This window comes from Barbus barbus, assembly GCF_936440315.1.
Source record: "Barbus barbus genome assembly, chromosome: 9".
NCBI classification, from domain to species: domain Eukaryota; kingdom Metazoa; phylum Chordata; class Actinopteri; order Cypriniformes; family Cyprinidae; genus Barbus; species Barbus barbus.
Window position 1 is genome coordinate 6,710,684 of NC_136737.1, and position 27,156 is coordinate 6,737,839.

The 27,156-nt window shown below is 41.4% G+C and overlaps 2 protein-coding genes across 3 annotated transcripts; both read left to right on the forward strand.

Annotated features, from left to right (window-relative positions):
• Positions 1-4,392: 4,392 nt before the first annotated feature.
• Positions 4,393-10,485, forward strand: LOC306874906 (uncharacterized protein). The gene is made up of 6 exons (XM_079425232.1): positions 4,393-4,475; positions 5,488-5,808; positions 5,958-6,242; positions 8,104-8,391; positions 9,523-9,636; positions 9,985-10,485. Exons 1-6 carry the CDS (start codon positions 4,427-4,429, stop codon positions 10,107-10,109), a joined length of 1,182 nt encoding a protein of 393 aa, XP_079281358.1. The 5' UTR covers positions 4,393-4,426; the 3' UTR covers positions 10,110-10,485.
• A 2,163-nt stretch (positions 10,486-12,648) lies between these two features.
• LOC306874926 (SLAM family member 5-like) lies at positions 12,649-25,719 on the forward strand. 2 transcript variants are annotated; one of them, XM_079425261.1, is made up of 7 exons: positions 12,649-13,078; positions 13,537-13,869; positions 13,994-14,290; positions 23,938-24,051; positions 24,404-24,477; positions 24,608-24,651; positions 25,105-25,719. In XM_079425261.1, the coding sequence occupies exons 1-6, from the start codon at positions 13,030-13,032 to the stop codon at positions 24,632-24,634; spliced, it is 894 nt and encodes a 297-aa protein (XP_079281387.1). In that variant the 5' UTR covers positions 12,649-13,029; the 3' UTR covers positions 24,635-24,651; positions 25,105-25,719. The 2 variants fall into 2 exon arrangements, with proteins under 2 accessions (XP_079281387.1, XP_079281386.1); XM_079425260.1 differs by lacking the exon at positions 24,608-24,651 and having other exon boundaries at positions 12,667-13,078; positions 25,105-25,179; positions 25,570-25,719.
• The last annotated feature ends 1,437 nt before the right edge of the window (positions 25,720-27,156 follow it).

The window sequence follows — 27,156 nt, forward strand, 5'->3', positions numbered from 1 at the left end:
TCAGAGGATGACAAGGCCAAAATAATAAACAAAATCCCCTTCGTGTTAGATAAACTAAATTCCTAAACCAAAAGAAAAGAAAATGAAATACACAATCCATCCCTAACTCCCTAAATAAAAAAAAAAACAGAGTGCAAAATATGTACATCAAAAGAAATGGCGTCAAACCTCCTACAGCCCTTAATACCTTGCCAGTACAAATCACCCAATATTTACATAAGGTAATTTAAACAATACAAATTCATATAAATAGCAAGACATAGCATTAGACGAACTCTTTCTCTCTGGCAAGATACTCAATCCGACGAAGAGCGAATTAAAAGGCAGCGACGCAAGCATGCGGTGACACAAAAAGGGCTTCTGGAAGGTGTCTGGGGTGATCCTTTTATTCTGGTTGGTTGTGGAGACGAACCAATCGCCGCGTCCGGTGAATTATCTGGAGGAACACCCATCTGAAAAGCAAGCAAATGCCCAGAAGGAACACCAGAGGGCAGAATAACACACAAACTCCTAACAGTATGATTTGGCATTTCCTTATTTTGGTTATGGACATAATTATCTGGATAAATTTAAATGCGTGACCTGCTGAAAACAACAACAACAAAATAGACACCATCACAAAACCTGTAATGGTTTTACTTGTTATAATGGGACTTGTATTGGTTTAAGTGGAAACTGTAATGGACCCTGTTCGTCTCTACTGGTAACTGATCACCTTCTCTTGGTGGCTTGTTAAAACCAATAAATACTAATGGAATATGTCCCAAAACACACTACAGGAAACCATTTTTAAACGTTGATGGTTTGTAATGTTTGTAATGGTATTTGTAGTGGAAACCAGAGACTTTTCTGTGGTGGCTCTATTGTTTTTTTCAGCAGCTTTCACAGACACAAACAAAAGTAAGAGACCACTGCATAACTTTGTTTGTTATTAGTTAGTCAGTAATACTGTGTTAAATTTACATAATGGCTAACATTAAGTGTGTAGTTTGATTTTGGCCAAAACCGCATTATCCCGGTTGTTCAGAGAGACAGAGCTTAAGAAGAGAGGAAGACAAACATCGAGTACAGCCTCTAGTATAAGATGCAATTAGCAACCTTCTTCATTGACATTATGGAAATATTCTTCTTAAAAAAATATGAATAAATAACAGTGTCTGGTATACACTTAAGTCAATGTAGTTGTACACAGACTAAACCCAAGCACAAAAACATATCAGAAACACTTTTAAATCACCAACATAACATGACAATAAACACTAAACAGTATTTACCTTTACTGAGAAGCACATGAAATAACTAATTTCAAATAACTCATTTCAACATTTATTAGCCTATAATGCAGTACCAAGCAAAGCAAATAAAATTAATGTAAAAGATTAAAGTTTTTATTTGATGCTCATTTTAACAAAGCAAAGAAAAACAAACAATTTTTTTTTTTTTCAGTGTTATTTTAATGTGTTTAGCTGTCAGTCTGTGTAGTTTATCAGTGATGCATTATGGATAAGGATCCAGTTCCAGTTCTCTTACCAATGACTCATCTTTGAGTGTTTTTAATTCTGATGAACTGATTCAGTACTTCATTTTTATGTAAATCAGTTTTATGTAGAGACTGTGTCAGACTGTGAGGTTCATAACAGCAGGACAGGAAGAAGCCCTTCACCTGCAAACTAAACACACATCAAACAAATGGCCACATACAAAATGTTTGCCCACCCTGCAGAACAAACCTACTTTTCTGAAGAAAACGAACCACAGCAGGTTTCAGTTTGACTCAGAAGATGAGCTGCTTGTGTCACACCTCAGTAAGACTGGCAATGACAGATTGCAGATGGTTTTAACTGTTTTTTTACATGGTTATTTATTTTTTTCATATATGCACTCATTGATATATAGATAATTCAATTAAATTATCATCCAAAAAAAGCTAATTTCTATGGTTTAATTATAAAAGATTCACACAATGTTCTTCTACATTTACGTATTTAATTAACATTACATAACATCAACAACTATATTATTAATGTTAAAGGATATGAAAAGGAAAACAAAAATCCACTATTAAAATGGTTAAAGTCTTAATAAGAGCCAGAACATTTTTTAATTTTTAAACTAAATAACATGCATTCAGATCATTAGATAGGAGGGTCAAACTCTGCCGTGGGAGGATTCACACCAGTCTGACTGTAATCAGCAAATAGTCTTTTTAGTTCAGACTTTTCACTGAACAACTGAAGAAATGTTTCACGTGTTTATTTTGTTCTATTTGTACTGGTGGAGTCTCACTGGTAAGTTTTATTAGGATTTTTATCGCTTGATAATTTAGATCTGTGTAACAAACTACTGTTCATTTTCATGTGCTGTCAGAGAGATCACATCAAACTGAGATAATATTTAAAGATCTACTATGGAATGTGATTTACTGGTCTGAAAACATCACAGAAATGGTAAAAGTCATGAGAGTAAAGGTAAATGTATATGGTGAATAAACTCAGGAGCCTCAGAAAGTGAGGGGATTTTCAAATGTCGGGAGATTAAAAAAAATAATAATAATAATTTCAAGGATTGTTACTGGGCAAAAAAAAAAAAAAAAATGCAAATAGCTATCTCAATTATATATATAGAAATTAAAATAACTGCAGCAATTGAACAACAACAAAATTAAACAACTTCTTTAGTGAAAAAACAAATGTGTAATTTCAAACTACTGCTGATTTCAGCTAACAGAAGTCTGAATCTGTTTTTGTATGTTCTTCAGGTGTGTTTGGCGCTGAAACAAATAAAATACAGTCAGTGTCAGTGATGGAGGGGGATTCTGTCACTTTTCAGACTGGTGCAACTACAATACATGAAGACGATGACATACTGTGGAAATTTGGTGCTGAAAAGTCTCTCATAGCTAAAATCAGCATTGAGAAACGAATCTTCTCCACATTTGATGGTCCTTATGGGAGATTCAGAGACAGACTGAAGCTGGACAATCAAACTGGATCTCTGACCCTCAAGAACATCACATCTGAACATGCTGGACATTATGAACTAGAGATAAATGGAGCAAAACTGACATCAAAAATATTTAGTGTTTCTGTGAGTACAGAGAATATTTGTCTCGTCCTTCACATATTTAGAAGTTAAACTCAATTATCATTTGTGGCAATGTTGATTAACACAAAACAATTTGGCGGGGGAAATAAGTTGTACAATTATATACAACTTTACACAGAATAGGTTTACTGTACTGTTGAAACAGTTTGTATTTTAACATTTACGAATCACCCCCTATTCAGTGCCTCACTCTAACCCAGAGTTTTGCTTGACGGCAACGGAACAATCATCAGAACACCAGGAGAAAGAGAGAGGCTATAGTCTTTGAACAAAGGACGAAATAAATAGAAGCTTCATTTTCAGCACGTTTGCTAAAGATGGTATTGTGATGTTATTGCTATTGGTACCGCTAGAGGGCAGATATAATGTGAGAGGACACAAAGGAGTGAAGTGACATTCAGCCAAGTATGGTGACCCATACTCGGAATTCGTGCTCTGCATTTAACCCATCCAACGTGCACACACACAGCAGTGAACACACACACACCGTGAACACACACCCGGAGCAGTGGGCAGCAACCTGCATTAATGCGGGTTGTTAAGTGCTGTGAAAATGCTGTTTGTTTGATTAGTGCATAAATTGAACGCTTGGGAGAAGACTCCTGAATGTTGTAGTTTACTGTGTATTGATTGATTGATTGTGGTTGCTATGTCTCTTAAATATAGTATAACTTGGTGTTTATATTTTATACCATGGCTATTTTCAATGTATAGTGGTATGTTTTGGCAGCTGTCAATCTGGGGTGTGTTTCCCAAAAGCGTCATTAGCCAAAGTATGGATGTAAGTTCCGTTGAACTCTATTGGTAATGCCAGAAATGGCAACTGTAGTTGCTTTTGGGAAAGAATCCAATTTGACCTCTGATCAATAACTCTTCTCTGACTGTTTTTTTTTTTTATTTGCTGGATTGATTCAGTCCTCCATTTCACTTTAAAGCAGTTTTATCTAGAGTGGAAGTCAGACTGTGAGTTCATAACACAGCAACACACATCGAACAAATGGTTTGTTCTACATAAACTGTACTAACCATAAACATATTTAAAGTTGTGGAACATACTTATATGGGATGCTTAAGGAGACCTGCTGAACAAGTCAGAAGTGTCAACCTGAAGCTTTCACCTGCACACCCACTGAAGCTAAGCAGGGTTTAGTCTGGTCAGTAGCTATGATGAGAGACCTCCTGGTTTGCTACTGGAAGAGTTGTTAGTGAGGGCAGCAGGGGGAGCTCCTCCTCTGCTCTGAGTGGGAGGATTCACATTGACAGTTCTGTGGTGTTTTCAGCACATAGCGTTGTTAGATATTCTGGAAAGCTATTGAAGAAAATGTCTCACGTGTCTGTTTTGTTCTGTTTGTTCTGGTGGAATCTGATTGGTAAGTTATACAATTATTATGATTATTTTTTTTAAATGATATGGTGTAATTTGTCCCATTTCAGAGTAATAAAGTAGCTGATACACCAACAAAAAAGGTACAAAAACTGTCACCGAGGTGGTATACTTTAGGTACTAAAAATACTTTTAATACACTATTTTAAATGTTTTTCAATGTTTTTTAAAGTTCAGTCTGTAATAATTATCCTGCATTTGTTTAGTAAATGTTGCACATTGTTTTTCCTCTACAACAGATAACTTTAAAGCAAATGAAAGATTTAGGATGTGTTGCACCATAAGAATTAAGCTTAAAGGGGACATAACACATACAGTTTCACCCAATCTCATGTTGATCTTGAGTGCCTATAGAGTAGTACAGCATCATTCATAGATCCAAAGAGTCTTTAATTTTATCATATTTATAAAAGAAAGATACAGCTTTCCGATTCTCTCTGAAAACAGCCGAACTCCTGGAGGTGCGCCGTGGGCGGAGCTAAAGAGTGACTGGGTTCTTTGAGAAGCTGAACAAGATTATCTTTCCCTTACAACCAAAAACACACTTCTTTGGAGACATTCTTCCTGAACGAGTCCCATTCAGTGTTGCCAAATGAAGCGCGTTGATGGGCGTGCTCTTGCTCTCGCTCTCGCTCTGGTTTATTTGTGCACGGGCACGTTCTTCCGGGAGAAATGCCCATATAAGGAGTTCCACCCTTCATTATGTCACGAAGAGCCAAGCTTGAAAAAAACTCTCTGAAACGACACAGAAATAATGTTCTACATTCATATCGTATTTTTAAACTTAGGCCATGTTTAGCATGAGAATCCAACTAACATGCATGAAATAGCATTAGACCCCCTTTAAATCTACCTTAAATCTACATGGGGTGTTATTATAGCTGCAGGGAAAGATACCTATAAAGTAATCCATTTCAATATTGCATTACTCCATAAAAAAGTAACTAACTGCGTCATTGTATTTACCTTAGTCTGTGTAAAATCTGTTTGTTCTTCAGGTGTGTTTGGTGAGTCCGTGTCAGTGATGGAGGGAGATTCTGTTACTCTACACACTGATGTTACTGAAATACATGAAGACGATGAGATAGTGTGGAAATTTGGAGCTGGCAGTTCTGTCATAGCTGAAATCAGTAGAGAGAAAGAAATCTTCTCCACATATGATGATGTTCCTGATGGGAGATTCAGAGACAGACTGAAGCTGGATCATCAGACTGGATCTCTGACCATCATTGACATCACAACTCAACATACTGGACTTTATAAACTACAGATAAGTGGAGCAAAACTGACATCAAAAACATTCAATGTTTCTGTTTATGGTGAGTAGAGATCATTTTGCCATGTCTTTTACATATTCCTGTTTTATAGTTTGAAGTGATATCATATAAATACTCACTTAACACATTGAACTGAAAATAAAATTGTTTAGATTTATCCACATTTCAGTTCATTGTCTCATGTTTTACAGTTCATCTGCCTGTTCCTAACATTACCAGAGACTGTTCTTCGCCATCATCATCATCATATTGTTCATTGTTGTGTTCAGTGGTGAATGTGAGTGACGTGACTCTCTCCTGGTACAAAGGAAACAGTTTATTGTCCAGCATCAGTGTGTCTGATCTCAGCATCAGTCTCTCTCTACCTCTGGAGGTGGAATATCAGGATAAAAACACCTACAGCTGTGTGCTCAACAATCCCATCAGCAACCAGACCAGACACCTCAACAACAGTGAACTCTGTCAACCATGTTCAGGTATGGAAGTAGTGATATTGATGTTTATTTGTTGATCTGATCTCTGTCTATTGTTATAGATCAGACTTACATTAATGTCAATAACTTACATTAATGTCTCTCTTTTACTCTTCTTCACATCCTCCAGTCTCAGATTCTCTGATAGTGTTGATTGCTGCTGCCGAATCTCTGTTGATTGTTGCTGGATTTCGGATCTTCTGAGTTGTTTATGTTTTAATGCGCTAAATAACCTTAAATGTTTACTACGAATATCCAGTTTATTACCACACTTTCGAATCTGTGCTCTTTAAAGTTGACATTTGTGAAATTATTATTAATAATAATAATAATTCTTGTGGTAGAGACACTGTGGCATTAAACAACTGTGAAGGAGGCCCTCCAGATTGTTAGCTGCAGGGTCCAATGTGTTCTCACAGTGTTGGGGAAAGTTACTTTTAAAAGTAATCCATTTTAATAGTGTGTTACTCCATAAAAAGTAACTAATTGTGTTAGTTACTTTGTATGGAAAGTAATGCATTGTGTTACTTTTGTGTTACTTTTTATCACCTGGGCAGGGCTTGCTTATTTGCTTTTCAAAAGAAAAAACAAAAAAAAACAAATGCTATTTTGGGCAACTGTAAAGGCCCTTTCACACCAAAAGTGACATGAATAAACTTCAGGCTGAAGGAAGTGCCTCTTCCTCTGCACTTACTCCCAATTTCTCTCAACACGGGGATCCTTTTTCATAAATTATGCTGCCATTTTACTCCATTATTTGACACTATAAATATATTTTCAGGCGATCTGAAAGTGCTGCTGCAATGTTTTATCTGTATCCTTCATACTAATAGTCTGTCTTTAGTGGTAGCAGTTTATAAAGGCATATTTTTCTGCAAGAGCTACAGTACTTATACAGTATCAGGCCTACCTTTATAATTACCTTAATCTGTGTAAAATGTGTTTGTTCATCAGGTGTGTTTGGTGAGTCAGTGTCAGTGATGGATGGAGATTCTGTCACTCTAAACACCGATGTTACTGAAATACCTAAAACAATGACATACTATGGAAATTTGGAGCTGGCAGTTTTCTCATAGCTGAAATCAGTAGAGAGAAACATATATTTTTCACATATGATGATGTTCCTGATGAGAGATTCAGAGATAGACTGAGGCTGGATCATCAGACTGGATCTCTGACCATCACAACTCAACATGCTCTATAAACTAGGGATAGATGGACCTATGTGGTCATCAAAAACATCCAGTGTTTCGGTCTATGGCAGAGGTGGAGAGTCCAGGTTCAGAAAGTAAGGGCCTGTTTACATCTGGTCACTTCATGCGTGTTCTCTGATCGGATATCTGTCTGATTTATTAAAACGTTTCCATTTACACTTGGCCACATCAATGTGTCTTCGCAAAACGGATATAAATCCATTTTTCAATTCCCGCGCTATATGCAAATTTAACTGAGTTCAAATCAATGAAAGCAATAGATATGCGTGGCATTTTATCCATTATCAGCTAATTTTAATATCAGAGACTGCAACAGGAGAGAGTGCGGCACCAGCACTGGAAAGATAGGTTAGTCTGGCTACTTTTAATGAAGATGATTTTTTTCAACCAGGAAGTATAACTAATTAGTGAAATCAGCTGGCTGAGTTCATGGCTGGAATTAAACATATGGCAGGGCTTTTACTTTCTGACCCCTGGACTTTCCACCTCTGGTCTATGGTGAGCAGAGATGATTTGTTCTGCCTGTTACATATTCTTGATTTTATAGTTTGAGGTGACATCGTATAAACACTCAATCAACACACTGAACTGAAAATTAAATGACTGTGTAAATTTATCCATATTTTAGTTTATTGTCTCATGCTTTGCAGCTCATCTGCCTGTTCCTAACATTACCAGAGATTGTTCATCATCATCATCATCTTCATCATATTGTTCACTGGTGTGTTCAGCGGTGAATGTGAGTCATGTGACTCTCTCCTGGTACAAAGGAAACAGTTTATTGTCCAGCATCAGTGTGTCTGATCTCAGCATCAGTCTCTCTCTACCTCTGGAGGTGGAATATCAGGATAAAAACACCTACAGCTGTGTGCTCAACAATCCCATCAGCAACCAGACTCAACATCTGGACATCAGCCAACTCTGTCACACATGTTCAGGTATGACAGTAGTAATATTCTTTCTGGTCCTTGAATCTGATTGGCTGCAAGCCTTTTCCAGTGGTGCAATATTCTAATGATAACATAACTCCAGCTGTTTCTACATTTATATAGCTCCACTTGATTTCTATTTAAAAATTTGATTCAGTGTTTTGGATATGTGAGCTCCAGGGCATCAGCAGCCGTTCAGCGCTCATGAACACGCCGAGAGCATCCTTAGCTCACTTAGATCTTCTGGAATTTGACGATGGCTCTGATGTCTCTATAGTATATAAACATGATATATAATTTTTGGGGGGTAAATCTAACGGGCGGTCTCATTAATCTATTATTTGTTCCAGAGCAAATAGTTACCATACTCATAACATGATATGTTATACAACTTTAATGCTGTATATCAGAGCGCTGACTTTGTACTTTTGACTGAATTGCCTAGCAACTTTTATGATGCTGTTGTTGCTTATTATATTTTATTATTCAATAAATATTATTTAATATAAATAATAGTGTTATTTAATAATAGTATTTAGTATTGAGAAACGGTGTGTGCTCGTGATGGTGATTTTAGTGAAATTATTCCACCATTAGATGGTGGCAAGAGTTTTTATGAGTGAGTCAGCAGTAATGACTTTTATATTGAAAGAGATTGAAACAAGGTTGTAAACAATTGTAAACTTTTTTTTTTTTACTTTAAACAACACCTTGTAAGACGCAGCCAACAAATGCACTGAGCATCCACCACTGTCTTTGGAAATCACCCTTAACAGATGAAAGGATAGTACGGCAAAGATATTGCTTTCCTCAGCAGGCATTCAAACTAGTGTTTTATTGTAAATATGAGATTGGGTTTTTAAAGACGCTCCGTTGTTGTCTCTATTTTATTTACACACTTGTGACAGCGAACTGTGGTATAAAGGCAATGTCACACTCGTAGCAGTGCAGTATGGCTATATATCAGCATGCTGTGATTACTACGGCCAAATCACAGCCGTGCTGATATACAGCCATATCACACTGCTACGAGTGTGAGATTGCTCATTTATTCATTGAGATGATTTCTGTGTATTGTTGTAGCTCAGACTCAATAATTTACATGAATATCTCTCTTTTCCTCTCCTTCACATTCTCCAGACTCAGATTCTCTGATTGTGTTGATCTCTTTTGCTGCTGCTGAATCTCTGTTGATTGCTGCTGGATTTGGGATCTTCTGCATCTGCTGGAAATGTAGAAAAACTGGTGAAGAAGGCAAGCGTTACCTTTTGATTTTAATCAACTCATAGCTCATATTGTAATTTACTATAATTAATGAATGTAACACCATTTAGTTCCTAAATAATGTGGTTAGTGGATTTTGCAATGATCTGCCCTGAGTAGCTGTCTTTATTCATGTCACGTGCAAAACCTGATTCTGTTTTTACTATTTTACTCTGCTAGTAGTGGCTGAAAAGTAATGTCATACACACGTTAATGCACTTTTTAAAAATTGCAGCATTAAATATATCTAATAAATTGTGTGCAATAGTGATTTAACTTTGAAAGCCCTAAAATAACAGACTGTAAATAACACATTGTAAATTATTGTTGTTAAAACAGTTCAGATTTGTGAAGACGAGATCACTTATGTCGTTATGCTACATGAGCCGACGTTCTACAAAAGAAATACATTGGTAAGATTATTTCAAACTATGTTATGTGTCTCTGTATCACTTAAGCAGTGAGTCAGATATCGATCAGTGTGCAATTGTGTTTTTGTCTGTATAACGATCTATCGCATATAATATAAAACACTACCAGATATTTTCTTTCTTCAATGTAGTTCCAAAAGAAGCCATTTTACTGTTAAATGTACAAGACCTCTGAGTAAGTCATTTCTTTATTATTAATGTTTTTTTTTCTGTGGCTTCAAGAGTCAATATGTAAATAAAATGAGTCAGATTAAGTTACTTTTAAATTTTGGACTGCATTTGTAAAGCTACTGAAAAAATAAAACACTAGAATCTTAGAATATTAGAATAACTGAATAAAATGTTCTAAAGGTTTGTCAGACAGCAGGGAAAAATGTATAATAAATAACTAACTAAATATTAACTGTTTAAAAGAAATGACAATTAAAAAAAAATCTAAGTACTATTAATTAGGATGTTCTTCACTTTAGGCTAATATTGATATCTTATTTGGGCATATTTCTGTTATGTAGGCATTTTAAATTTTCCTATTCATCTTTTGTATTGTTACATTTCAATAATTATGTTTTCTCCCGAAACCATTGATGTAGTTGTTCTTTATTTAATTTTATTATTATATCTTATGTTATACGTTTTTACAGAAAGTTGAAGAGGAGGATCAAGTAGTAGAGCATGTGCCTGTTAGCATGAGAAGATGATCAAACTAATCTTTTTAAATTATGTTTTAATGTGATCAATTTCAATAGGATACTCTTGTGATGAACTTAGAGTTTAAGTCTATTGGATTACTATTAAGATTTATAATATGCTTCTCTCTATATACATTTCATGCCCTTATACACTCATACCTTGATACACAGTGCAAGTTTCAGTACTTATTTCCATCATTAGTGGCGCTGGTAGAGGAGCTATTCTTGTCTGAATCACATCCTCTTTTTTATAAAGATCCTTTTTCTTTGTCCGACAGTGCCTGAAAATTATTTTAAGAATAAATTCAGTGTTTGATTCATTGTTTTAAGATTTATGGCATCATGCAATTATGCAGTGGTTAATAATTAAGTTTTCATCAGTTTTGAGGTTACTAACTAAAATACTTTCTTCTTTCTTTTTGAAGCCAAAAAATGGTGTCCATCCATCATAAAAGGAAATCAATATGTTTGTGTAAGAGTAATATCCATATTTAGAAATTAATAAGCCACAATCTCTTTCCACTGACTGTGTTATGCACGTATATGAGAGATTGGCATTCAAGTGGATAACGTAGGATGTAGGTGTAGCGTAAGCTTCAATGAGAAGTGATGAAATAGAATAGAAATAGAAAGAGCAAAACAGACACCGGTCATGAATTAGAAGTACAAAATGAGGATTCGTAAAGTAAAATGTCTAAGGATTTTGATATAAGCTGAGAGGAGACTGGTTTTCCATTGCTGTAAACAAAACGTGGTTCTCACGAGACTAGCATATTCTCACCGGAGCTTACGCTCCGCATGTCCTATGTCATCCGCTGGAACACCACTCTCAACATTTTTTAATACAACTCCAATTGTATTCTTCTGAAAGAAGAACGTCATACACTTATTTTCATTTTTGGGTGAACTACCCATTTAACTCTCTGTGATCTTCTAGTTACTAGTGACTTGCTGGATGATAAACAGGTGAAAAAAATAAAATAAAATCCTACAGAGTGGATTGAAGGAGAGCTCAGGTCACTCCTTTAATTCAAGTCTCTGGGATTTTTTAAGCAATTAAAGAATTTTAACGGACCTAACCGTTCTTGTAAAGCGCATAAACAAATTTAACGAAAACTGCACCAAAATAGACACAAGGCTATATTTCTGCAATGCTTTAGCATATTCAGACCAAATTTGGTCTGTGTTATACCAATCATGGCCTGAGGATATATGAGCAGTTTCAGCAGAGTGCCACCTAGTGGTCAGAAAATATACAAATATACATTTTTGCTTGTAACTCTTGAACATCTTGGCTAAAAAAATCATAAGATTGTTCTCTTTAGGTACATTTTTGTACATCGGTCATGTTGTGCATCAGACATTTTGAAATTTGCATAAAATCATCTACAAATGTCTTTGAGTAATCAAATGATGATGCAGTGTCTCACCTGGAGATGAAGTACTTCCCGTAACTTTGAACAACTATGTTTCTTATAATAGTGTAGAGAACCTAATTGAGTGTAACAGTTTTGCATATTTTGGGCAATAGCTGCTGGTAGCTGGTCTCAAAGAAGCCTTCAAACTGTCTTCAGTCATGGCAGATTCTGTACGGGAATGACAACTGCACTGTACAACTGAATTAACTTCTGAAAAATGCAGGTGACAGTCACGTTTGTATGGAAACTTAAGAATCTTAATGTATTGCTTAGTGTACAGCTTTTTTATTTTGATTTCCAATTTGACTCTCCCAGTATTATGGGAAAGATCTCATGTTCTTTGGTTCATGTATTTAGTGGACTCACTCACACAAGATCTATTTTAAAGGTTTAATACCCTACCCCCTGTGTCTGCGTCAGACACAGTTCCTCACCACATTTTTTTTTTTCACATTTCAACAGTTCAGTTTAAAAAAGCTTTTCAATGCAGCAGGACAACAAGACGCCCTTAAGCTAAAAACACGTTCTGAATGTCCACTCTCAACTACAAGAAGTTTGTCCAACCAACAGATCAAACCACATTTCTGAAGAACAGACAACAGCAGCTTTCAGGTTGACTAAGAAGCTGAACCTCAGTAAAACCGATAGTGTTAGATAACAGACAGTTTTAGCTTTCACCCATTAAAACAGTTACAATTCAAGGGCTGGATGCAATAAAACATTATATCATATGCAAATACAGTGTGTAATCTAGGAGGGTCAAAATCTGTCAGGGGAGGATTCACGTCAGCTTGAGTGTTTTTAGCAGATAGTCTTCTTAGATCAGACAATGAACAACTGAAGAAAATGTTTCACATGTTTGTTTTCTTCTGTTTGTGCTGGTGGAGCCTGATTGGTAAGTTATACATTTTTTAATGGTTTTATTTTTCTGAGCTCCTGCTATCGTTAAGAATTAAACTATTCTAACTAACATCTGCTACCATTTGTACCAAATAAATCATTATTATGACATCTACTTACATTGAATTCAGGACTTTTTTTCTGAATTTAACACTAAAGTTTCCAGGGCTGGAATGATCACAAAAATAAAATGCTAAAAAAAAAGAAAAAAAAAAAAGAATGGAAATCTCCACAGCGAATGTAGATGTCTCTGTTTGTGCTCTCCATGGCTACTCAGAAAGCCAAAATCATCTACTGAGTTGCTTTGAAATATCTGGCATATACTTCTGCAGTCATCATAAATATCTACAAAAGTCATGGAAAGTCATTAGTCTAAATGCTAAATAGCTGATTTCAGGATTTGTAAACCAACAGGAGCCTTAATCTGTGATAAAACCTCTTCATGTTCATCAGGTGTGTTTGGTGCAGAAACAAATGAAATACAGTCAGTGTCAGTGATGGAGGGAGATTCTGTCACTTTAAAATCTAATGTTACTGAATTACATGAAGATGACGACTTAACATGGAAATTTGGAGCTGACAAGTCTCTCATTATTAAAATCACTGCGGAACAAAACTTTTCAACATTTAATGGTACTGATGGGAGATTTAGAGACAGACTGAAGCTGGATCATCAGACTGGATCTCTGACCATCACAAACATCACAACTGAACATGCTGGACTCTATGAACAACAGATAAGGGGAGCGAAACTGTCATCAAAAACATTCAGTGTTTCTGTTTATGGTGAGTAGAGATCATTTGGTGACAGGTTACAGATCATATCAACACTCACTTGACACACTGAACTAAACTAAAATTATTGTGTAGATTTATTCATATTTCATATTTATTCTCTCATATTTTGCAGCTTGTCTTCCTGTTCCTAACATTACCAGAGACTGTTCATCATCATCATCATCATCATCATCACAGCAGAATTGTTCATTGCTGTGTTCAGTGGTGAATGTGAGTGATGTGACTCTCTCCTGGTACAAAGGAAACAGTTTATTGTCCAGCATCAGTGTGTCTGATCTCAGCATCAGTCTCTCTCTACCTCTGGAGGTGGAATATCAGGATAAAAACACCTACAGCTGTGTGCTCAACAATCCCATCAGCAACCAGACTCAACATCTGGACATCACTCAACTTTGTCAGCCATGTACAGGTATGGAAGTAGTGATATTAATCTTTATTTGTTGATCTGATCTCTTGTCTATTGTTATTGATCAGACTTACATTAATGTCAATAACGTACATTAATGTCTCTCTTTTACTCTTCTTCACATCCTCCAGTCTCAGATTCTCTGATAGTGTTGATTGCTGCTGCCGAATCTCTGTTGATTGTTGCTGGATTTCGGATCTTCTGAGTTGTTTATGTTTTATTGCACTAAATAGCCTGAAATGTTTACTACGAATATCCAGTTTATTACCGCACCTTCGAATCTGTGCTCTTTAAAGTTGACATTTGTGAAATTATTATTAATAATAATAATAATTCTTGTGGTAGAAGACACTGTGGCATTAAACAACTGTGAAGGAGGCCCTCCAGATTGTTAGCTGCAGGGTCCAATGTGTTCCCTATCTGTCGGTCACTACGAGTTATGTCGTGACGACATTAGGGGATTTACTTGGAAGCCCCGACTGCCTCTGATAAGAGAAAACGCCAATGAAATTTGGCTAGTGGATTTTGCATACCTGAGCCACTCCCCGTGCATACGGGTATAAAAGGGCGACAGGTGCATCCACTCATCAGATTTTTGCTTCGGAGCCGAGTGGATGAGAAGTCTTGCGATCTCCACAAAGCCTTCTGCCTCAAAGAAAAAGAGTTTGTTCCTGGGTGGCGTCACGGTGCAGACAGCGGTGTCCCTGCAGCAGCGATTCCCCTGGGCACTTCACCTGAAAGAGCAAATTTCTAAAACACTGGGCGGTTCGCGTCTTTTTAAAGATGCCGTTCCGTCCGTGTTCTCTTGGTTGCGGTCGCTTCCTGTCCTCGGATGACGGTCACGAGCGTTGTCTTCAGTGTCTGGGCATCCAGCACGCTGAAGATGCGTTTGTGGATGAGTCATGCGCCTGTTGTGGGCGTATGAACATGGCAACGCTGCGATCTCGCCTTTCCTTTCTGAAAGGATTGGCACCCTCTGCCGCCACCCGTCCCGGTCTCTCTGGCTCGAGCAGAGGACCGCCGGCTGGCGCTCTGGGAGATCTGAGGGTGACGGTAAGAGCTTCTCCGCCGGGCACGTCCCCGCGGACCTCTTACTCCTCCCGCAGCGCTTGTTCCGTCCGGTTCCCGAGTGATTTCGCTGGTTCGCCTCACGGGGCCGCCAGCATTTCATTCGGTGCGCCGCCCGAGGATCAGATGTCGATCGCGGCATCGGGGGATGGGCTTTCGTCCTCTGAGGATGAACGATCGGCGGGGCTGCCCCCCTCGGGTGTTGTCGCCACTGCCGATCCGGACCCAGAGCTGACGGCCATGCTTGCCCGGGCAGCCGTGAGTATCGGGCTGGAGGTCAACAGACCGCCCAGTCCCGAGCCCTCGCGGCTGGATGATTGGTTCATCGGCGCAAAACGCGACCAGCGGCCGCACTTTGCCCCGGTGCCTTTCTTCCCGGAGGTGCATGAGGAGCTGACGAAGTCGTGGACGGCCCCTTTCACGGCCAGAAGCCGCCCGTCTCCCTCCTCCATCCTCACTACCCTCGATGGCGGGGCGGCCAGGGGGTACGTGGATATTCCCCAGGTGGAGAGAGCGGTTGCGGTGCACCTGTGCCCGCAAAACGCCGCCACCTGGAGGAATCGTCCGCGTCTCCCGTCCAAAGCCTGTAAGCTGACGGCCGCACTCGCCGCCAAGGCCTACAGCGCTGCGGGCCAGGCCGCCTCTGCCCTGCATGCCATGGCCATCCTGCAAGTTCACCAGGCCAAGGCACTAAAACAAATGCACGAGGGTAGTCCCGGCCCGGGGTTGATGCAGGAGCTGCGCACGGCGACTGACTTCGCTCTCCGGGCGACGAAAGTCACGGCGCGGTCCCTCGGGAAGGCGATGTCCACGTTAGTGGTCCAGGAGCGCCATCTCTGGCTCAATCTGGCCGAGATGAAGGACGTCGACAAAGTACGCTTTCTCGACGCCTCCATCTCCCAGACGGGGCTATTTGGCGACACTGTCGAGGGTTTTGCCCAGCAATTCTCGGCAGTACAGAAGCAGACGGAGGCAATTCAGCACATCCTCCCTAAACGGCGGGATGCTCCAGCTGCCACCGCTGGCCCAAGGGCCAGGCCCCAGTCTGCTGGTCGCCGTGGGCGCCCTCCTGCGTCCTCCAGAGCTGCTCCGCCCCGTGCTGAGTCGTCACCTAGGCCGGTGCGTCGAGCCTCTCGCAGGAGTGCGGCGCCCCCTGCGCCTCAGCCGGCCGCCAAGTCCTCCAGGAAGACGACAAAGCGGCCCTGACGCGCACAACCCGGAGATGGAGGAATTTGCTCTTTCCCAGGAGACGACGAGGCTAGCGTCGCTCCTTCCCCCGGAGGAGGGCCGGGTGGAGAATCCTGTGTTTTCTTTTCTTTCTGTTCCGCCACTGGCTCAAGGGCCAGTGGTACCCACATTGTCAAAGAAAGAGCAATTTCCCTTTCCTCCGGGTTCCCAGGTCTGCGGGCTGACAGTGTGCGACGCACTGCCTCCTCACTCTCACCCGAGACCCATATTGCCAGTGGCCAAGAGAGTGCGGTCTGGGGACGCGATGCCTCCCCGCGCACCTCTAGCCAGTCCCCCCGGGGACTCAGGGAGTTTTGTGGGGATGAGTCAGAACGCACCGCCTTCTGTTCCATCCAACCTTACTCCCCCTCGCTGCACCACTGCGGGCACGTCGATTGTGCCTTTGGTGCCACTTGCACGGTATCTGGGGGCGTGGCTTGCGCTACCCAGCCCGTCTCGCTGGCTCATTCGCACAGTTCGACTCGGCTATGCGATTCAGTTCGCCAGGCGGCCTCCCAGGTTCAGCGGCATCCTCGAGACTTCGGTGGCAGTCCGAGATGCACCTGTCCTGCGTGAGGAGATTGCTGTCCTTCTGGCAAAGGGTGCAATCGAGCCGGTCCCTCCAGCCGAGATGAGGCAGGGGTTTTACAGCCCCTACTTCATCGTGCCCAAGAAAGGCGGTGGCCTCCGGCCAATCCTAGACCTGCGAGTCTTGAATCGGGCCCTACACAAGCTCCCGTTCAAGATGTTGACACAGAAGCGCATCGTCAAATGCGTGCAGTCCGCGGATTGGTTTGCAGCGATCGACCTGAAGGACGCTTACTTTCATGTCTCGATTCTCCCTCGACACAGGCCGTTCCTACGGTTTGCGTTCGAGGGGCGGGCATGGCAGTACAGGGTCCTCCCCTTCGGGCTCTCCCTGTCTCCCCGTGCCTTCACGAAGGTGGCGGAGGGCGCCCTTGCCCCGTTACGGGAAGTGGGCGTCAGGATCCTCAACTATCTCGACGATTGGCTCATTCTGGCCCGGTCGCGAGAACAGTTGTGTGGTCACAGGGACCTGGTGCTCCGGCACCTCAGCCAGTTGGGGCTTCGGGTCAACTGGGAAAAGAGCAAGCTCTCCCCTGTGCAGAGAATCTCTTTTCTCGGTGTGGAGTTAGACTCCGTGAGTATGACGGCACGTCTCACGGACGAGCGTGCCCAATCAGTGCTGAACTGCCTGAGTTCCTTCAGAGGCAGGACAGTGGTTCCGCTGAAACAGTTTCAGCAGCTCCTGGGGCATATGGCATCCGTAGCCGCAGTCACGCCGCTCGGGTTGCTTCATATGAGACCACTTCAGCACTGGTTACACTCACGGGTCCCGAGATGGGCATGGCGCCGCGGGACACGTCGTGTGACCATCACACAGTCGTGTCGCCGCTCTTTCAGCCCCTGGTCAGACCTTGCTTTCCTACGGGCCGGGGTGCCCTTAGGACAAGTGTCCCGGCATGTTGTTGTCACAACAGATGCCTCCAGCATGGGCTGGGGCGCTACATGCAACGGGCAGGCAGCCTCGGGGCTCTGGACGGGGCCTCGACTGCTTTGGCACATCAACTGCCTAGAGCTGTTGGCAGTGCATCTGGCCTTAAAGCAGTTCCGGCCACTGCTTCTAGGCCAGCACGTGTTGGTCCGCACGGACAACACTGCGGCTGTTTCGTACATCAACCGGCAGGGGGGTCTACGATCACGCCGCATGTCACAGCTCGCCCGCCATCTCCTCCTCTGGAGTCAGTCACAGCTCAAATCGCTGCGCGCCGTCCACATTCCAGGGGAGCTCAATCGTGCAGCCGACGCGCTCTCACGACAGCTCACGTTCCCCGGAGAATGGCGACTCCATCCCGAGATGATCCGGCTGATTTGGAGTCGATTCGGGGAAGCTCAGGTAGACCTGTTTGCTTCCCGCGAGTCCTCCCACTGCCAGCTGTATTTCTCCCTGACCGAGGCCCCCCTCGGCACGGACGCACTGGCACACAGCTGGCCTCGGGCTCTGCGCAAGTATGCGTTTCCCCCAGTGAGCCTGATCGCACAGACGCTGTGCAAGGTCAGGGAGGACGAGGAGCAGGTCTTGTTGGTTGCGCCGTATTGGCCCATCCGGACCTGGTTTCCGGAACTCACCCTCCTCGCGACAGCCCCTCCCTGGCGCATCCCTCTGAGGAAGGACCTTCTTTCTCAGGGGCTCGGCACCATATGGCACCCGCGTCCAGATCTGTGGAACCTCCATGTGTGGCTCCTGGATGGGACGCGGCAGACTTGAGTGGCCTGCCACAGGCTGTGGTGGACACCATCACTCAGGCTAGGGCCCCTTCAACTAGGCAAGCCTATGCACTGAAGTGGAGTCTGTTCGCGGACTGGTGTTCTTCTCGTCGGGAGGACCCCCGAAGATGCACGATTGGAGTGGTGCTTTCTTTCCTGCAAGAGAGGTTGGAGCGCAGGCTGTCGCCCTCCACCTTGAAAGTGTACGTGGCTGCTATTGCGGCCCATCACGATGCAGTGGACGGCCGGTCCCTGGGGAAGCACGATCTCATCGTGAGGTTCCTGAGGGGTGCCAGAAGGTTAAATCCTCCTAGGCCACCCCTGATGCCCTCCTGGGATCTCTCTATTGTCCTGGCTGGACTTCAGAGGGGTCCCTTTGAGCCGCTGGACTCAGTCGAGCTGAAATTCCTGTCGGCCAAGACAGCGCTCCTGACCGCGCTCACTTCCATCAAGAGGGTCGGGGACCTCCAAGCATTTTCGGTAAGCGAAGAGTGCCTTGTGTTTGGGCCGGCCTACTCTCACGTTGTCCTGAGACCCCAGCCTGGATACGTGCCTAAGGTTCCCACCACGCCCTTCCGCGATCAGGTGGTGAACCTGCAAGCACTGCCCTCGGAGGAGGCAGACCCAGCCTTGGCGTTGCTGTGTCCCGTAAGAGCGCTGCGCATATACGTGGACCGCACCCGGAGCTTCAGAAGCTCTGAGCAGCTCTTTGTCTGCCACGGAGGTCAGCAGAAAGGGAAGGCTGTCTCCAAGCAGAGGTTGGCCCACTGGATAGTGGATGCCATCGCCTTGACGTACCAATCCCAAGGCGAGCCGTGCCCCCTCGGGGTGAGGGCTCACTCCACACGGAGTGTTGCCTCCTCCTATGCGCTGGCGCACGGCGCCTCTTTGGCAGACATCTGTAGAGCTGCGGGCTGGGCGACACCGAACACCTTCGCGAGATTTTACAGTCTCCGCGTTGAGCCAGTCTCTTCCCGTGTGTTGGGTAACAGGTAAGTGGCGGGAAGAGTTGGCCGGTGTCACGCTTGCTGCGCCATTCCCCCTTACCCGGGGATACGAGCGCCTATTCTCTCCTCCAGTTAGTTCCCCGAACGGCGAACCCTGGCGGAGTTCCTCCAGCACCCCCGGCAGTCAGGCTGGGCGGAGCAGTCTGACGCCAGGCCCAGTACCGGTGTTAGCTTGCCCGGGTCTCCGGTCAGCCCCTGTACTCGGCTAGGTGCCCGTGCGGCCTGATTCCCTTCGGGCGATCCCACACGTGTATTCATCCACGGTACGGTTTCCCTCATGGTAAACCCGTGTCTTCCCTTTGACAGAGCTCTGTCAGGCCCTGCTGGCAGCCTTCCTCCCTTCTCCTAGGTAGGATCTGCCCCAGGGCCCAGGCGTATGTAGCACTGCCCCAGGCTTGGGCCAGTCCATACCAGTGTCTCCACACGTTACCTCCCTTCGGGCAGGGTGTGGCCTCCGTAGCGCCCTTCTCCGGAAGGCTCGCTTCCCCGTCGTTACTGCCGGGCTGTAACAACAAACAGGAAAGACTTGAAGCAATCTTTCATAGAAGGTCGAAATCCCTTCCGATTTCTGGGGAAAGGAACAGCGGCTTGGCTATCTCCAGCAGCAATGTACTCAGTGGTCCCTGCGGGCACCAAGGTTAGCGAATTTGCGCTGGGGCGACGGGAAGGTTGCGACCTTCGCATTGCATTTGTCTGTCACGCGCTAGCTTGTCAACATCTGCATGCCACAAGTTCGTGACGGGGTTCAGGTTGTGGCGCTTTCCATAGACCCCTAATGTCGTCACGACATAACTCGTAGTGACCGACAGATAGGGAACGTCTCGGTTACGTACGTAACCCTCGTTCCCTGATGGAGGGAACGGAGACGTTATGTCCCCATGCCACAATCTCGAACCATCGCTGGTTGCCAGGGACACGTTCTCGGCTCCTCAGTGGAAAACCTGATGAGTGGATGCACCTGTCGCCCTTTTATACCCGTATGCACGGGGAGTGGCTCAGGTATGCAAAATCCACTAGCCAAATTTCATTGGCGTTTTCTCTTATCAGAGGCAGTCGGGGCTTCCAAGTAAATCCCCTAATGTCGTCACGACATAACGTCTCCGTTCCCTCCATCAGGGAACGAGGGTTACGTACGTAACCGAGACGTTCTCACAGTGTTGGGGAAAGTTACTTTTAAAAGTAATCCATTTTAATAGTGTGTTACTCCATAAAAAGTAACTAATTGTGTTAGTTACTGTGTATGGAAAGTGATGCATTGTGTTACTTTTGTGTTACTTTTTATCACCTGGGCAGGGCTTGCTTATTTGCTTTTCAAAAGAAAAAAAAAGAAAAAAAACAAATGCTATTTTGGGCAACTGTAAAGGGCCTTTCACACCAAAAGTGACATGAATAAACTTCAGGCTGAAGGAAGTGCCTCTACCGCTGCACTTACTCCCAATTTCTCTCAACACGGGGATCCTTTTTCATAAATTATGCTGCCATTTTACTCCATTATTTGACACTATAAATATATTTTCAGGCGATCTGAAAGTGCTGCTGCAGTGTTTTATCTGTCTCCTTCATACTGATAGTCTGTCTTTAGTGGTAGCAGTTTATAAAGGCATATTTTTCTTTATCTGCAAGAGTACAGTACTTACACAGTATCAGACAGTATCATGCCTACCTTTATAATTACCTTAATCTGTGTAATATGTGTTTGTTCATCAGGTGTGTTTGGTGAGTCAGTGTCAGTGATGGATGGAGATTCTGTCACTCTAAACACCGATGTTACTGAAATACATAAAACAATGACATACTATGGAAATTTGGAGCTGGCAGTTTTCTCATAGCTGAAATCAGTAGAGATAAACAAATATTTTTCACATATGATGATGCTCCTGATGAGAGATTCAGAGACAGACTGAAGCTGGATCATCAGACTGGATCTCTGACCATCACAACTCAACATGCTCTATAAACTAGAGATAGATGGACCTATGTGGTCATCAAAAATATCCAGTATTTCGGTCTATGGCAGAGGTGGAGAGTCCAGGTTCCGAAAGTAAGGGCCTGTTTACACCTGGTCACTTCATGCGTGTTCTCTGATCGGATATCTGTCTGATTTATTAAAACGTTTCCATTTACACTCGGTCACATCAATGTGTCTTTGCAATTTGTGTCTTTTTCAATTCCCGCGCTATATGCAAATTTAACTGAGTTCAAATCAATGAAAGCAATAGATATGCGCTGCATTTTATCCATTATCAGCTAATTTTAATATCAGAGACTGCAACAGGAGAGAGTGCGGCACCAGCACTGGAAAGATAGGTTAGTCTCGCTACTTTTAATGAAGATGATTATGTGTTGCGCCTCTGCGACTTACTTTCAGTTTCATTTGCGGCAGTTTGCGTGATGGCTTTCTGAGGAGATACTCAGCTACTCATCCGTGGTGATGCTTGTTGCATTAGCGCTGTCACATCTGACTATAACATGCCATATAGTCTATAAAACGCTCTCACACGTTTATTTTTTATATTTTGGGAGGAGTAAAATTATCATATGTGGTTTCAGCAACCAGATGCATTTACACTTGTCCAGTTTCGTCTGGAATGTGGCCCAGACCACCTCCTGAAGTGGTTTGAGTGTTCAGATTTATATCTGTCTCTAATGCGTTTCAGAGGGCATTTACACCTGGTCTTTCACGATCGGATAGGTATCTGACCAGAAAAAAAATGCATGAAGTGAAAAGGTGTAAATAGCCCCTAAAAGTCGTCCTCAGTATTTAGTTCCAATCACTTGGATTTGCTAATTAGCGCAGTTTTTCAACCAGGAGGTATAACTAATTAGTGAAATCAGCTGGATGATTTCATGGCTGGAATTAAACATATGGCAGGACTTTTACTTTCTGACCCCTGGACTTTCCACCTCTGGTCTATGGTGAGCAGAGATGATTTGTTCTGCCTGTTACATATTCTTGATTTTATAGTTTGAGGTGACATCGTATAAACACTCAATCAACACACTGAACTGAAAATTAAATGACTGTGTAAATTTATCCATATTTTAGTTTATTGTCTCATGCTTTGCAGCTCATCTGCCTGTTCCTAACATTACCAGAGATTGTTCATCATCATCATCATCTTCATCATATTGTCATGAACACGCCGAGACCATCCTTAGCTCACTTAGATCTTCTGGAATTTGACGATGGCTCTGATGTCTCTATAGTATTTAAACATGATATATAATTTTTGGGGGGTAAATCTAACGGACGGTCTCATTAATCTATTATTTGTTCCAGAGCAAATAGTTACCATACTCATACCATGATATGTTATACAACTTTAATGCTGTATATCAGAGTGCTGATGTTTTACTTTTGACTGAATTGCCTAGCAACTTTTATGATGGCTGTTGTTGCTTATTATATTTTATTATTCAATAAATATTATTTAATATAAATAATAGTGTCATTTAATAATAGTATTTAGTATTGAGAAACGGTGTGTGTTCGTGATGGTGATTTTAGTGAAATTATTCCGCCATTAGATGGTGGCAAGAGTTTTTATGAGTGAGTCAGCAGTAATGACTTTTATATTGAAACAAGGTTGTAAACAATTGTAAACATTTTTTTTTACTTTAAACAACACCTTGTAAGACGCAGCCAACAAATGCACTGAGCATCCACCACTGTCTTTGGAAATCACCCTTAACAGATGAAAGGATAGTACGGCAAAGATATTGCTTTCCTCAGCAGGCATTCAAACTAGTGTTTTATTGTAAATATGAGATTGGGTTTTTAAAGACGCTCCGTTGTTGTCTCTATTTTATTTACACACTTGTGACAGCGAACTGTGGTATAAAGGCAATGTCACACTCATAGCAGTGCGATATGGCTATATATCAGCATGCTTTGATTACTACGGCCAAATCACAGCCGTGCTGATATACAGTAATATCACACTGCTACGAGTGTGAGATTGCTCATTTATTCATTGAGCTGATGTCTGTGTATTGTTGTAGCTCAGACTCAATAATTTACATGAATATCTCTCTTTTCCTCTCCTTCACATTCTCCAGACTCAGATTCTCTGATTGTGTTGATCTCTTTTGCTGCTGCTGAATCTCTGTTGATTGTTGCTGGATTTGGGATCTTCTGCATCTGCTGGAAATGTAGAAAAACTGGTGAAGAAGGCAAGTGTTACCTTTTGATTTTAATCAACTCATAGCTCATATTGTAATTTACTATAATTAATGAATATAACACCATTTAGTTACTAAATAATGTGTGTGGTTAGTGGATTTTGCAATGATCTGCCCTGAGTAGCTGTCTTTATTCATGTCACGTGCAAAACCTGATTCTGTTTTTACTATTTTACTCTGCTAGCAGTGGCTGAAAAGTAATGTCATACACACGTTAATGCACTTTTTAAAAATTGCAGCATTAAATATATCTAATAAATTGTGTGCAATAGTGATTTAACTTTGAAAGCCCTAAAATAACACACTGTAAATAACACATTGTAAATTATTGTTGTTAAAACAGTTCAGATTTGTGAAGACGAGATCACTTATGTCGTTATGCTACATGAGCCGACGTTCTACAAAAGAAATACATTGGTAAGATTATTTCAAACTATGTTATGTGTCTCTGTATCACTTAAGCAGTGTGCAATTGTATTATTGTCTGTATAATGATCTATCGCATATAATATAAAACACTACCAGATATTTTCCTTCTTCAATGTAGTTCCAAAATAAGCCATTTTACTGTTAAATGTACAAGACCTCTGAGTAAGTCATTTCTTTATTATTAATGTTTTTTTTTTTTTTTTTTTTTGTGGCTTCAAGAGTCAATAGGTAAATAAAATGAGTCAGATTAAGTTATTTTATATTTTGGACTGAAATGCATTTGTAAAGCTACTGAAAAAACAAAACACTAGAATCTTAGAATATTAGAATATCTGAATAAAATGTTCTAAAGGTTTGGCAGACAGCAGGGAAAAATGTATAAAATATAACTGACTAAATATTAACTGTTTAAAAGAAATGACAATTAAAAAAAAATCAAAGTACTATTAATTTAGAATATTCTTCACTTTAGGCTAATATTGATATCTTATTTGGGCATATTTCTGTTATGTAGGCATTTTACATTTTCCTATTCATCTTTTGTATTGTTATATTGTTATATGTATTGTTCTTTCTTTATTTTTTTTATTATATCTTGTTATACTTTTTTTACAGAAAGTTGAAGAGGAGGATCAAGTAGTAGAGCATGTGCCTGTTAGCATGAGAAGATGATCAAACTAATCTTTTAAAGTATGTTTTAATGTGATCAATTTCAATAGGATACTCTTGTGATGAACTTAGAGTTTAAGTCTATTGGATTACTATTAAGATTTATAATATGCTTCTCTCTATATACATTTCATGCCCTTATACACTCATACCTTGAAACACAGTGCAAGTTTCAGTACTTATTTCCATCATTAGTGGCGCTGGTAGAAGAGCTATTCTTGTCTGAATCACATCCTCTTTTTTATAAAGATCCTTTTTCTTTGTCCGAGAGTGCCTGAGAATTATTTTAAGAATAAATTCAGTGTTTGATTCATTGTTTTAAGATTTATGGTATCATGCAATTATGTAGTGGTTAATAATTAAGTTTTCATCAGTTTTGAAGTTACTAACTAAAATACTTTCTTCTTTCAGACGAATACAATCTGAGTCTTGTCCTGGCTTTTCCAAGCTTTATAATGGCAGTGAATGGGTGTTGAGACTTTGAAGCCAAAAAATGGTGTCCATCCATCATAAAAGGAGCTCCACACAGCTCCGGAGGGTTAATAAAAGCATTCTGAAATCAATATGTTTGTGTATGAGTAATATCCATATTTAGAACTTAATAAACCACAATCTCTTTCCGCTGACTGTGTTATGCACGTATATGAGAGATTGGCGTTCAAGTGGATAACGTAGGATGTAGGTGTAGCGTAAGCTTCAGTGAGAAGTGATGAAATAGAATAGAAATAGAAAGAGCAAAACAAAACACCGGTCATGAATTAGAAGTACAAAATGAGGATTCGTAAAGTAAAATGTCGGAGGATTTTGATATAAGCTGAGAGGAGACTGGTTTTCCATTGCTGTAAACAAAACTTGGTTCTCACGAGACTAGCATATTCTCACCGGAGCTTACGCTCGGCATGTCCTATGTCATCCGCTGGAACACCACTCTCAACATTTTTTAATACAACTCCAATTGTATTCTTCTGAAAGAAGAACGTCATACACTTATTTTCATTTTTGGGTGAACTACCCATTTAACTCTCTGTGATCTTCTAGTTACTAGTGACTTGCTGGATGATAAACAGGTGAAAAAAATAAAATCCTACAGAGTGGATTGAAGGAGAGCTCAGGTCACTCCTTTAATGCAAGTCTCTGGGATTTTTTAAGCAATTAAAGAATTTTAACGGACCTAACCGTTCTTGTAAAGCGCATAAACAAATTTAACGAAAACTGCACCAAAATAGACACAAGGCTATATTTCAGCAATGCTTTAGCATATTCAGACCAAATTTGGTCTGTGTTATACCAATCATGGCCTGAGGATATATGAGCAGTTTCAGCAGAGTGCCACCTAGTGGTCAGAAAATATATAAATATACATTTTTGCTTGTAACTTTTGAACAGCTTGGCTAACAAATCATAAGATTGTTCTCTTTAGGTACATTTTTGTACATCGGTCATTTTGTGCATCAGACATTTTGAAATTTGCATTAAATCATCTACAAATGTCTTTGAATAATCAAATGATGATGCATTGTCTCACCTGGAGATGAAGTACTTCCCGTAACTTTGAACAACTATGTTTCTTATAATAGTATAGAGAACCTAATTGAGTGTAACAGTTTTGCATATTTTGGGCAATAGCTGCTGGTAGCTGGTCTCAAAGAAGCCTTCAAACTGTCTTCAGTCATGGCAGATTCTGTACGGGAATGACAACTGCACTGTACAACTGAATTAACTTCTGAAAAATGCAGGTGACAGTCACGTTTGTATGGAATCTTAAGAATCTTAATGTATTGCTTAGTGTACAGCTTGTTTATTTTGATTTCCAATTTGACTCTCCCAGTATTATGGGAAAGACCTCAGGGTCTTTGGTTCATGTATTTAGTGGACTCACTCACACAAGATCTATTTTAAAGGTTTACTACCCTACCCCCTGTGTCTGCGTCAGACACAGTTCCTCATCACATTTTTTTTTTCACATTTCAACAGTTCAGTTTAAAAAAGCTTTTCAAT

Excerpts from the sequence above, each read along its gene's own strand:
- LOC306874906 (XM_079425232.1), top strand. The coding sequence starts at position 4,427 with ATGTCTCACGTGTCTGTTTTGTTCTGTTTGTTCTGGTGGAATCTGATT. Across the intron at positions 4,476-5,487 it reads GTTCTGGTGGAATCTGATTG|GTGTGTTTGGTGAGTCCGTG; the intron begins GTAAGTTATACA and ends TTTGTTCTTCAG. Across the intron at positions 6,243-8,103 it reads ACTCTGTCAACCATGTTCAG|CTCATCTGCCTGTTCCTAAC; the intron begins GTATGGAAGTAG and ends CATGCTTTGCAG.
- LOC306874926 (XM_079425260.1), top strand. The coding sequence starts at position 13,030 with ATGTTTCACATGTTTGTTTTCTTCTGTTTGTGCTGGTGGAGCCTGATT. Across the intron at positions 13,079-13,536 it reads GTGCTGGTGGAGCCTGATTG|GTGTGTTTGGTGCAGAAACA; the intron begins GTAAGTTATACA and ends CATGTTCATCAG. Across the intron at positions 24,052-24,403 it reads TAGAAAAACTGGTGAAGAAG|TTCAGATTTGTGAAGACGAG; the intron begins GCAAGTGTTACC and ends TTGTTAAAACAG.